The following is a 13,916-nucleotide window of genomic DNA, read 5'->3' on the forward strand; positions in this document are numbered from 1 at the left end:
TTATCCCCACTGGTAACCACTAGTTTATTCTTTATATCTGTGACTCGATTTCTGTTTTGTTATATTCACTTGTTTATTTTTTAGATTCCACATATAAGCGATCACAAATAGTATCTGTCTTTCTCTGACTTCTTTCATTAAGCATAATACCCTCCAGATCCATCCATATTGTTGTAAATGGCAAAATTTTAGTCTACATTTTAAAAAGAAATTCAATTTAGTAGTTTAAAGCAGTATCCTGTCATTGTGTCAACCTCACAAAGTGAAATTTAGTTAATATAAAACAACACTCTCCTCAGTAATACAAAGAAACCAGAGAATTCTATAACTAGAGTGAATTCACAGTCTTTAATGACTACATGAAAGAAAAAAAAAGGTATATACAGATTCTTTTAAGATGTTTAAAATGAAACTTTATTTGATAGTCCATAACACAGAAAGCTGCAAGAACAGAAGAAAAGGAAATTGTTGTAGAAAAGTTAGAAATATAATAGAAGGAAAGCTAAAACCTGGCTTCCTCTTATGTCTTGAGAAATAATTTTTAATCCTATTAATATTCAAATTTCCCCAACTGTCTGCTAAATATCCTTTACTATTTGGTTTTCCAAAACCCAGTGGGTCCAGCACCACACGTTGCATGTTTCCTTAGTGCCATCAATACCCCTTCCCTACTCCCTGCCTTGTTTCCATGTTGCTTACTTGCTGAAGAGTTGTTTTCTTGGACAAAAAGGCATCACTTTGAAAATACAGAATAAATTTAAATGAAATGAAAATACCTTAAAACCTTACTTACCAAAAGAGAACAGGGACAGTTATTATGTTCAAAAGGTTCAGAGAAGAATTCGGTATTGTGGTCCAGTCTCTTGTGTCCTCCGTATTCTGCTGCATCTGAATCGAGCACAATTTTGTACGTACAGCTCTTAAGGAATTACAACAGTTCAGGAGTTGAATGAGACATTACATAATATGTCTGAGACAGGATTTAGTAGCAAGTATTCTGAACAATGTTAAATGATGATTTGTGCAATGTTCTCATTTCTTCTCTACTATTTCAGCTTCTCATGTTTGAAAGGGGCTCTGTAGGCTATCTAGTCCACACACCCACGGGACCTTTGTTATCCTTTTATCACAGCTTGGCACATGATCATCTATACCTATTAGTGAAGAATCTACTTTCTTCTTTCTGCAACCAACCAATTCCATTTTTTAGAAATTCTTCTCCATATTGAGCAGAATTTTGATTTTGTGAAAACTTTTTCCACCCAGAAAAGCCATAAAGAATAAGTTCAAAATACAGTAGCTTTCAAATATTTAATAGCTATGCTATCTCCATTGATCCTCTACATATATTACTAAATACTTGTTAAATAGAATCCGAGAACCTTCGATCATTTCTCACTTGATATGGCTGTTTCTCTTTTCCCGTCTCTGAATTCATTCTAGTTTGCTAGATCCTGGTTGACAAAGTGAGGAACACAGAAGTGAACTAAGGGTGCCCGTGTGTTCTGAAGACCAAGCACCCTTGGTTACAGACACATGCTTCTATTAATGCACAAGATCATGTAAACATACTGTCCATTATGCCACAGAATCCATGCTGTAATCATGTGATCTGCTACAATTTAACACCCGATTTTTCACAATGAACTATTTGTATGGGGTCGCTAAGAGTCGGACACAACTGAGTGACTTCACTTTCACTTTTCACTTTCATGCATTGGAGAAGGAAATGGCAACCCACTCCAGTGTTCTTGCCTGGAGAATCCCAGGGACAGGGGAGCCTGGTGGGCTGCCATCTATGGGGTCGCACAGAATCGGACACGACTGAAGCGACTTAGCAGCAGCAGCAGCAGTATTGTATTTATTTAACTTATATGTGCTTATTTAACTTATATGCAGAGTACATTATAAGAAACGCTGGGCTGGATGAAGCACAAGCTGGAATCAAGATTGCCGGGAGATACATCAATAACCTCAGATATGCTGATGACACCACCCTTATGGCAGAAAGTAAAGCAGAACTAAAGAGCCTCTTGATGAAAGTGAAAGAGGAGAGTGAAAAATTGGCTTAAAGCTCAACATGCAGAAAACTAAGACCATGGCATCTGGTCCCATCACTTCATGGCAAATAGATGGGGAAACAGTGGCTGACTTTATTTTGGGGGGCTCTAAAATCACTGCAGATGGTGATTGCAGCCATGAAATTAAAAGACACTTGTTCCTTGGAAGAAAAGTTATGACCAACATAGAATATTAAAAAGCCGAGACATTACTTTGCCAACAAAAGTCCATCTAGTCAAGGCTATTGTTTTTCCAGTAGTCATGTACGGATGTGAGAGTTGGACTATAAAGAAAGCTGAGTGCTGGTTTAAAGAATTGATGCTTCTGAACTGTGGTGTTGGAGAAAACTCTTGAGAGTCCCTTGGACTGCAAGGAGATCCAACCAATCTATCCTAAAGGAAATCAGTTCTGAATGTTCATTGGAAGGACTGATGCTGAACTGAAATGCCAATACTTTGGCCCCCTAATGCGAAGAGCTGACTCATTTGAAAAGACCCTGATGCTGGGAAAGATTGAAGGCAGGAGCAGAAGGGGACGGCAAAGGATGAGATGGTTGGATGGCATCACCAACTCAATGGACATGAGTTTGAGTAAACTCTGGGAGTTGGTGATGGACAGGGAGGTCTGGCGCACTGCAGTCCATGGGGTCGCAAAGAGTTGGACACAACTGAGCAACTAAACTGAACTGACTGAGTTGACTGAGTATTGTATTTATAACAAAAGAACAGCTATGGTTACTATGTTCAAATTTATATCAGAATGCCTAGAAATACTTGGTTAAAAAATCTACAAGTAAATATACATGGATACTTAGAAATTTAAGTTTCTTCTAGCTTAAGGAGGGAGACAGATGGGTGCCTAGGTGCTTTGCATTTTCCTGGTATTTAATCTCAGAAATGTTTGTATATTTTTATTACAGCAAAAGCTATCACATTTAAAGTACATGGGGATAAGAAGCTATGACTATCATTTTCATTCCTAGACCTTTGTTTAAGAGATGCAGATAGTTGCACCATAGGAATTTTGCTGGGAGTGGTGACTCCATTTCAGTCAATCCAGGTCAGTCTACTCGAATGCAAATCTAGACTAACAATCAGCATGTTAATGAGCTTAAAGCAGAGGGAAAGGGACAAAGACTGAGTTCAAAAGGTGACTACAGGGCACAAGCACATTCCAAACATACTCACAGGACTTGAGCATGTGATTTATTTACTGGAGAAATAGGGACAGGATAGTGAGAACAAATCATTAGAGACATGGTAAATAAATGAAGCCCGGTGGTATGAAAGGAACTACTAAATTTTGTTCTTCATCCTAGTTCATTAAATACTTGCAAGAATCTTCAACAAGCATTAAACAAAAACAAAAAGAGTACAATACAGTTTAGAGAATGAAGACCTAGAATCCATTCTGAAACACCTTCAGAAATACATCCGTTCAGAAATACTTTCTCAATTATTAAGTTATTGGTTAACAACATAGATTATTGGTAGTAGTGACTGAAGAAAGGAAACATATCATGAAAAGCACTGATTCCCGACCTGTGGGTGGATGGTCACTGGCCACTGTGTTATCATAAGAGTCTCACAGAATAAGTAATTACCTTATTATAAGGGCCTGGGATTCTATATATACCTGTGTGAAGACTAAATAATGTGTTCTTATACCCATTTGGTACTATATTTCAAAGAATGTGCACTTTTTTGATTAATATGACATAGAGGCTTTTCAAAAGTCACAGAATTTATAGTAAGTTTTTTGCCTATATATTTTCTCAGTGAAGGATACTGAAAGAGCAGTTGTTATATAAGGATCGATATATTTTTGACATTGAAAGGGATTATCACACTGAAAATGGTAAGAATCTACTCACTTAATGTATATAATTTATAGCTTTAAAGGAAAAGCCATAAAGTTTCAAAACATCAGTTTAGACCTATTTCTCTGATCTGTAATTTAAAGCAAAAATTCTGCCATGGCTACTTTGGAATTACCCAGTCCTGTGTCTATATTACCCAGGGACTACAATAACTTCCTTTAGAAAACACAACCCTTAATTCCAGAAATTCCAACAATTCAAAACACTAGATTAAAAGTAATGATTGTGACAGAGCTTTATAATTGTAAATTACTATATTGTTTAAGAATCAGGAAACCCCATCTTTTACAAACACTGCTTAGAGTAAACATTTCTAAAACGGTTATCTGGGCATCTGGATTTTTGTTTTTCTCTTCTCATTCAGGCATTCCCTCACTCCCTCTTTCTCATGTACACGCAGACACACACACAGATTACACACATGATGTGGGACCCACATAGCATCAACACCCCTACAGAGCCCTGCCCTGTCTGCCACTAAAGAATATCCCTCTGAAAATATAACTCAGAACTAGTTTACCCTTAAACTGTCTTCTTCATAGGATTTCCAATTCCACAGTAGATAAATTTAGCAGGACATCTCAGCACCTCCACGTCTCTGTTATTCATAGCTGCCTCACTACATCTAGCAGAGTGCCTTCTCATTATGGCTTCTCAGTACATCTCTGAAACTGATATTCAGGATGACAATTCTGATTCATGAAGAAAGGCCAAATTACATGTCTTATATTTTATATTAGAGGAATGTAGAAGAAATTATTTTTCCCATTCACTTAATAAATACACACATGTAGGAGGCTCTGTGCAAGATATTAAAAAAATGACTAAGATGTAGTTTTAGTTTATGTGCAAGTCATAGCCTGTTAAGGGGAGATTAGAAACACATATGAATGTCCATAAATAAAGCAGAAGGCAATATTCAGTGAGAGGTACAGCCAAGGAGAGAAGGCAGGATTGACAGTTTATAAACAAAAAAGCTTTGAAGGATGGCTAGACTGTTCAGATTTATTTTATAATTATTAAGTGTGAGAATGCTTTGTGAGAAAGGTTATGCTAATCAAAAACAACCAAAATTAACCTGAAGGTTGAGGGTAGAATAGAATGAACAAGGGAAACACTAAGTCAGAAAAACCCACCAGGAATCTAAGAGTGGTGGTTAAACTTGGATAGTACAAAAGGAGAAACATATATAAACCAATGAGGTTTTTTTTGTATGTACAACTGATGGTACTCAAATGGGAATCTGATGCCCAATTTGAGGAAACACTTAGAAGGGGAAGAGTTGTGCCCAAAGGCACACAGTAAGTTTCATGGCAGAGCTGGGATGTAGACACAGGTCAAACATAGACTTAATTACCCTACTCTCCACAAGTGGGTGCCTGTTTTATGCCAAGAATCAGGCAGAGTGTTTTTGTTGGCAGTTTCTTTGTTTAATTCAAATTTTGAGATTCTAAGCATATAGAGGCTGGAATGAATGTGGCATGAATTAAAAAAAAATAAGAAAAAAGGATAAAGTGATATCCTAGTGTTTAATTAAGTTTAAAAGATTGGTGCTAAAGGACTGTAATTCTTAACGTTACTTAAGGAGTCTGAATATCAGGTTTGCATCTGTTCTAGATCAATTTCTTGCTCAGTTGGTTCATTTGATCTGTTGTTTGGGGAATACAGAATGTACTTTGCTCAATTTGGGAAAATAGAGCAGGGAAAGAATGATAAAAATTTTATGGAGATTTTTTAAAAAGGAGATCAAATAGATCCCTATCCATTTGGATATCATTTTAAAATATTTTGATTTCTTCTTATTTTAAATTCAAGAGCTTCCTAAGTATTTGATATATCTATCAACAGGTTGAAGTTGATAAGAAGTTTTAAACATTATTTTATAATCTATGTCCTTAAATTTGAACCAAGAAAGAGCCATGTTCTGAAGACATGTACTAATAAGATTAAAGAACAGTGAAGGCATGAAGACTCTTAAATTCAATGGCTCTTCAAATACTTCAAAAGCTGCTGTGTTTGCTCAGCCACTTGATAAAGTGTCTGTTCAAAGTATAAGGATTTTGATGTAAGAAGTACTATCATTTATACCATTCTGCACTAAACTCACTTCACTCCTGCTGATGAAACTAGGGAAATTTATTGTAAGGTACAAACCCTGAGGTTTCAGACTGAGTGACAATAAAAGAGGTTCTCTAGTGAGTAGATGACCATAAAGATGGCAAAGCTGGTAAGTCACCATATATCTTTAAATCTAAGACACCATCGATTTTAAGATGAATTATTTTATATGACTGCACTAAAAAGAAAAATATCACTACCATGCCAATCACTATAAGACATATCCCAGTTGATGACATGTTAAAAAATGTACACTTAGATCATATGAATTTGGTATGATATTTTCAGATATGACTCTTAATCAACCCACCCACAGTATTATGATTGCAATAACTTTTGGGAGTTAAGTGACCCTAGGAGAGAGAATGTATTATCAAAGGCAGAAAACATTAGGTACAAAATTCTAAGGAACTGTAAACAAACATCTGGCAATCTAAGAATAGGTGGTAGAAAATAAAAATAATTTCATGTTTTTAACAGTCTAAAGATAACTAGCCAGCACAAGACTTGCCTCCGTGTTCTAACATAATGTTCCTCCTTTTATGCTTCATAAGTTGAATTTAATTTATTGCCAACCACAATTCACAAATCTTGTATAGCTTTTTGGCTGTATAGCATCTCAAATAGATCTGCCCCTCTATTTCATAAGTATACTTAAACTATACCTCATTTATTGTCCTGAACCATAGACCAGGTCATAAATGACAACCTTTAGTTTGCTCTCTCTGGTCTCCTTCCAAATACAGAAGTAGCAAAAACTAGTGCTGTGCTGCTGTATATTTTATGGATGTATATGTGTGTTAGAGTGAGGCAGGTGCGTGTGTGTGTCTGATTTAGGCATTTCTGTCTTTAGCTTTGTCAACTAGAATATATAGCGACTTAAAAATTCACCACTGGAAATAAGTTCTGATATTTTCATTATTTGTTTGAAACTATTTTATGGCTGTGGGCATTTATGAGTATATTACTTTCAATAGACAATATCCATTTAGCTTTTTTTCTCTACCTAACTTTAGTTTTAAAAAACTCCTACAATATTATAATATTGCTAAAATAAAAGAGGGTAATATAAAAATAAATAGGAAATTTACTATTGAATATAGTCAAAGTATATTTTAAATTATAATGAAAGGCAAATGGAGCTTCCCTTTAAGGGTACAATATGTTTTTTAAAGTTCTTATTAGTTTACATTAAAATTTTATTGTCTTTGCAAAAAGGATCAAATTCAATATAGCAGCTATATATGAATTCAAGTTTGTGAACACTATCTTCATTACAAGTTTAAATGACAACCACATGTTTTAATTAAATGCAAAACAAAAGTATATTTATAGTATAGTTTAGGATCTGCTTCTTTCATGAACAGGTTTCTGACTGTAGCCTAAAAAATAAACTCTAGTCCATGCAAATTTACTTCCTTAATTATACATTCTTAGAAACTGTACAATGCAGAATAGCAATAAAACAAACTCAAAGGAGGAGGGACTCAAATATAATCTACCACATTAATTAATGGATTGCTATGCTTTTTGAAATGCATTTGCACGCAAATTATTAGTTTATTCTTAGGCATGCTTAATGACACACATCAGTAACAGCAAATCAAATGATAATATAAAATATTGAGCACTACATATTTCTCTATGCAAATAAGAATATTATTCTAAATACTTTACAGAATTCTTTGACTAACCTAATTAGGAACTTTTCTTTGTCCTAGAAGATTATATAATTGAACTAAAAAATGTCATTTTTTTTCTCAGTAACTCAAGAAAAGAAAATAACAAAAAAATATGCTTATACTTATAGACTAACTACCCTTTAAAATTGTTGCTCTTTGTCTGTGCCACTAACAATTACCCAAGGGTAGTGGTTTAGTTGCTACATCCTATCCAACTCTTGGGACCCCATGGATGGTAGCTCACCAGGTTACTCTGTCCATGGGGTTTCCCAGGCAAGAATACTGGAGTGGGTTGCCATTCCTTTCTCCAGGGGATCTTCCTGACCCAGGGATTGAAAGCTGGTCTCTTGCACTGCAAGCAGATTCTTTACCAACTGAGGTACCAAGGAAGCCCCAAGGATTATCCAAAGAACTTATAAATTCAATTATTTGATGAAGCAATATTAGCTAGTGAGAACTGCAAAAGAGAAAAACAACAGATTTTTATACATCTTTCAAATACATGCTTTCTCATCAAAATGAATTTTGATCATGCAGATGCAACATTTTTTACAAATATATTGTGGTTTTGAACTCAATTTTAACATAGGCTATAAAGAAACATCTTCACTCAAACTTATGTTAATACAGCCTTTAATTGAGTTCTATGCAATATATATAAAGGGAGAAGATCTTTATATATAAAGAAGAAGAAGGGAAACTTCAAAATTCCTGAAAAATAATGAGAATTGCAAGCATAAGTAAGCATCATCTAAGCCATTTCATGCAGACAGATAAGAATAGGAGAAAGCTTCCTACAACAGTAAAATACAGTGGGTGCATGGCTTTGGGGCCCAACAATTACATTCTAGTCTGAGTTCTTAATTACCTACCATGTGTCTTCCAGCAAGTTACTGAATTTCCTTAAAGCTAAGTTTCTCATTGTTAAAATCGGGATAATATATCAACGGGTAACTGTGAGGATTCACAGAAACAGTGTACATCAAGTGCTTAACAGAGTCCCTAGCACTGGGAGAAGTGCCCAAGTTATTAACTGCTCTTTATATTATTATTATTATTATTATTGGCCCTGGACCATTTAAACTGCTAGCTTAAGTGATCAAAACTAAAAGTATGTCAACTTATTCTCTTACTTTTTAATCCAACTTGGCCTTTTCTTTCTTTCTGACCTTTATTCCCCTTCCTTTCCCCCATGACTTTATTCTCACTAGAATCTAAACAATTTCCCTGTTATTTAAAAAGATTGAACAATGAAGCTTAACTGGACAGTACCTTGGCCTCTTTGAAGACTACACACTTAAAATTTTTATTTTATTTTTTTATAATGATCCTCATGCTTTTGAGAAAGACTGAGAAGACTACTCTGAACATCCTAACTGAAAATTAAATACTTCCCTGGTGGCTCAGTTGATAAAGACCCTGCCTGCAATGCAGAAGACCTGGGTTTGATCCCTGGGTTGGGAAGATCCCCTGGAGCAGGGCATGGCAACCTACTCCAGGATTCTTGCCTGGAGAATTGCACGGACACAGGAGCCCCCGTCCTGTGCAATCCCACAGTCCATGGGATTGCAAAGATTCAGACACGACTGAGCGACTAAGCACACAACACACCCTCTTGCAATTGCCCCAATTTTTCAACATATATTATCTACTTTTATCATCCTATAAATTTAATTATTATATTTTTTCTCTTTCTTTAATTTAAATAAATCTCTATAAGGGAGTTGTCCTTCCCTACACACCCCTCCTCCCTCTACCTAGGACCTGGATTAATACCTGGCATATTTACTGAGAGGATCTTCTTTGCATTATTTTCCTACTGCAGTGTCCTCCCTGGGTTTTGATCTATGCGTACTTTTGCTAAACTGTAAGAAATAATTTAATACTTCTTCAGTCATAAAAAAACAACCTTGAGTTTCTTCCCTTGTTTTATCTGTACAGATCTGTACAATATAACTTCTAACACAATGCCACTTCATTATAAAGTTTTACTCGAGACATTTTAAAAGATTTCTCTTTAGAATAGTCACAACAGTTAAACAAATGCATGTCAGCTTGAAGCAATTAGTTCTCAAGTGAATAACTGATTGGTATGAGCCCTGGAGATAGACATTTTATATAATTCTTAGTTGAAGTGGGTAAATGATTACATGTTCACTAAAGCTGACACACATTCAAAGACTTGTATTATCAACATTACTGGTGCGCTTTCTTTATACAGATGACTGAACTTAAGCATTGAACATCACAGTAACTTGTGAAAACCATATGCTGCTGCTGCTGCTGCTAAGTCACTTCAGTCGTGTCCGACTCTGTGCGACCTCATAGACGGCAGCCCACCAGGCTCCCCCGTCCCTGGGATTCTTCAGGCAAGAACACTGGAGTGGGTTGCCATTTCCTTCTCCAACGCATGAAAGTGAAAAGTGAAAGTGAAGTCGTTCAGTCATGTCCGACTCTTAGTGACCCCATGGACTGCAGACTACCAGGCTTCTCTGTCCATGGGATTTTCCAGGCAAGAGTACTGGAGTGGGTGCCATTGCCTTCTCTGGTGAAAACCATATATATACACATATATAAGTACATTATATATATATATTATATATATATATATATAAAATTTGGCAAGGCCAGGATATGCACTTAGGTATAATATTTTCTATCACTCTACCACCATCTGCCAGTTAAAGTCTGCAAAGTAAATGAACATTAAAATACTTAACCATTTGAAAGCTGATTCATTTAGTGTTGGTAGTAGAAACATCCTTTTGATATATTTGAAGTCAGAACTTATTAGCATTAATGAATCATCAATATATTGGTGCACACCAATATTCTTGTGAGGGAAATCCCTTGGACAGAGGAGCCTGTTGAGCTACAGTCCATGGGATCATAAGACACGGACATGTCTTAGTGACTAAGAACCACCGCTACCATAGTCAATATATATGCTTCTTTGCATTTTAATTTTTAAGATCAAATAGAAAATCTAATACCTTAGGGCTAACTCGGTGCTTTAGAAAGGTAAATGAGAAGGGGCTGAGCTAGCTTCCCTTGAGAAAGTGTCAAGCGAAGCCTACTGGAGTTTGTGGATGTGTGTGTATGTGCCCAAACATGCATCATTATGCCCAGTCATTCCTGAGCACTTCTGGGCACACAGCCCATGCCTATCAAAATTTTCCCTAGGTTAAGCATTGTGAGAGGAAAGGTTCAAAGTAAACATTTCTCCATAGGCATCAAAAACATTGAGTGAAAGAGCTGTAAACTCACATTATGTGATTGTTAATATATGTGTTTCCCAGGGGTATAATAAATCTAGTATAGTACTTTACAAGCATCTATAAACCCATCATATTGGTTTAATCTTACTAGGCAGATGTGGAAGAGAATTACACATGGAAAGAGTAAGCTGCTGAGTTGTTTTTGCAAAGTGCATTTTTGTACAATTCAAAACAAAATCATCAAATGTTTTGGCTGTGATAGTCAAACATAAAGATAACTTACACAATTGAATGAGTAAAAACTCTGGCACATTTTGAATCAAATTCTATGTAGACTTAATTATTTATTTTTATAGTTATTTAACAAGTATTGCATTTTAAAGGTCAGTTTTCATTACAGTCCCAAAGAAGGGCAATGCCAAAGATTATTCAAACTACCACACAGTTGTACTCATTTAACATGCTAACAAGGTAATGCTCAAAAATCTGCAAGTGAAGCCTCAAGAGTATATGGACTGAGAACTTCAGATGTACAAGCTGAATTTAGAAACGGCAGAGGAATCAGAGGTCTAATTGCCAACATCCACTGGATGATAGAAAAAGCAAGAGGATTCAAAAAAAAAAAAAATCTACTTCTGCTTCATTGACTATGGGAAAGTCTTTGACTATGTGAATCACAACAAACTGCAGAAAATTCTGAAAGAGAATTTTTTCTGAGAAATCTGTATGCAGGTCAAGAAACAACAGCTAGAACTGGACATCAAACAACAGACTGGTTCCAAATTGGGCAAGGAGTACGTCAAGGCTGTATACTGTTACCCTGCTTATTTAACTTATATGCAGAGTACATCATGCAAAATGCAGGGCTGGATGAAGCACAAGCTGGAATCAAGATTGCTGGGAGAAATATCAGTAACCTCAGGTATGCAGGTGATTCTACCCTTATGGCAGAAAGTGAAGAAGAACTAAAGAGCCTCTTGATGAAAGTGAAAGAGGAGAATGAAAAAGCTGGCTTCAAACTCAACATCAAATAAATAGGATCATGGCATTTGGTCCCATCACTTCATGCAAATAGACTGGGAAACAATGGAAACAGTGATCGACTTTATTTTCTTGGGCTCCAAAATCACTGCAGATGGGGACTGTAGCCATGAAATTAAAAGACGCTTTATCTTTGGAAGAAAAGTTATGACAAAGCTAGACACTGCATTAAAAAGCAGACACAGTAAAGGTCTGTCTAGTCAAAGCTATGGCTTTTCCACTAGTCATGTATGGATGTGAGAGGTGGACCATAAAGAAGGCTGAGCACCAAAGAATTGATGCTTTTGAACTGCAGTGTTAGAGAAGACTCTTAGAATCCCACTGGAAAGCAAGGAGATCCAACCAGTCAATCCTAAAGGAAATCAATCAGTCCTGAATATTCGCTGGAAGGACTGATGCTGAAGCTCCAATACTTTGACCACCTGATGTGAACAGTGGACTCATTGGAGAAGACCCTAATGCTGGGAAATTTTGAAGTCAGGAAGAGAAGGGGGCGACAGAGGATGAGAGGTTGGATGGCCTCGTCAACTCAATGGACATGAGTTTGAACAAACTCTGGGAGATAGTGAAGGTCAGGGGAGCTTGGAATGCTGGAGTCCATGGGGTTGCAAAGAGTCAGACATGACTGAATGATTGAACAACAAAGTAATAAGAGCATATTTCTCAATGTTTACAAATATGAGACCCAGAAACATCTACTATCATATAAGTTACATGAGCTTTTGTGAGATAAAAATGTTAGGGTAAGAGAATAAACTTAAGAAAAGAATGTTTCAGAATCAGAAAAGAATGCTACCACCATAGAAACTAATTTTTCTTTTGTTTTCCTTAACTGGACAAAAAGGAAGAGGGTTAGAAGCAAAAGTAGCAGAGTGAAAATTGACTCTCCCTAAATTATAAAGGGGATTTCCTTCATGGTACAGTGGTAAAGACTGCCAGAAAATGCAGGAGACCCAAGACGTGGGTTTGATCCCTGGGTCAGGAAGATCCCCTGGAACAGGAAATGACAACCCACTCCAGTATTCTTGCCTGGGAGGAGCCCCGAGGGTGGGCTAAGTCCATAGGGTTGCAAAGAATCAGACATGACTGAAGTGACTAAGCACGCAAAAACAAAAATAATAAAGAGCTTATTAGAAAAATTACAGTAATGGTTATAATTTTACAGACAGAAAATAATTTTGTTTCAATTAGTGTTCCTATAATAGACATTTATTGTCTGCCAATAAAAGGTAATGGGGCTTGTCTTGTAGCTCAGTGGTAAAGAATCTGCCTGCAATGCAGGAGATGCAGGTTCAATTCCTGGGTCAGGAAGATCCCCTGGAGAAGGAAATGGCAACCTATCCCAGTATTCTTGGCTGGGAAATCCCACAGACAGAGGATCCTGGTGGGCTACAGTCCACGGAGTCGCAGAGTTGGACATGTCTTAGCGACTCAACAACAATGAGAGGTAATATGACCATACTTAAGTTATACATTCATTAATTAAATGATTTTACTTGATAGCATCTAAAAAATGCTTTCCTTATTCAACAGTTCATAACATATAACTACCAAGAATATCAGTAAGTTTCACAGATAAATTTCACAAATAAAATAGGAATTAGGCATTTTTCCATTATTAGGGTAAGAAAGCACATTAATAGAACCAGAAATGATTCTTACATAGGGTTATAACTGAAACCACTGTTTCTGAGAACACACTGTTCATGGCTTTACTTTTTCCACTTTTATCTAGAAAAAGATAACTTTCTTTTGGCTATAGCATCCATATATCCTTAGGAGCCCTTAAATAGTTATAGGGAACCAGTAATTATATCATGGATTAATTTTAAGAAATCTTGTGGAATACTCACAGTACCATTTTCACATTTAAATGAAACACTGAGCCCTCAGTTTGACCCTGTGAGATTCTGAGTT

At 36.2% G+C, this 13,916-nt stretch overlaps 1 protein-coding gene across 1 annotated transcript in view; it reads right to left on the minus strand.

Annotated features, from left to right (window-relative positions):
• Positions 1–13,916, minus strand: part of GBE1 (1,4-alpha-glucan branching enzyme 1) — a 312,452-nt gene that overhangs the window by 8,174 nt on the left and 290,362 nt on the right. Inside the window, exon 15 of the mRNA XM_070786524.1 lies at positions 794–911. Within this exon, the coding sequence (XP_070642625.1) occupies positions 794–911 (118 nt within the window). The remainder of the gene's footprint in view (positions 1–793; positions 912–13,916) is intronic.

Source organism: Bos indicus, chromosome 1 (genome assembly GCF_029378745.1).
Source record: "Bos indicus isolate NIAB-ARS_2022 breed Sahiwal x Tharparkar chromosome 1, NIAB-ARS_B.indTharparkar_mat_pri_1.0, whole genome shotgun sequence".
In the NCBI taxonomy this organism is placed as follows: Eukaryota; Metazoa; Chordata; class Mammalia; order Artiodactyla; family Bovidae; genus Bos; species Bos indicus.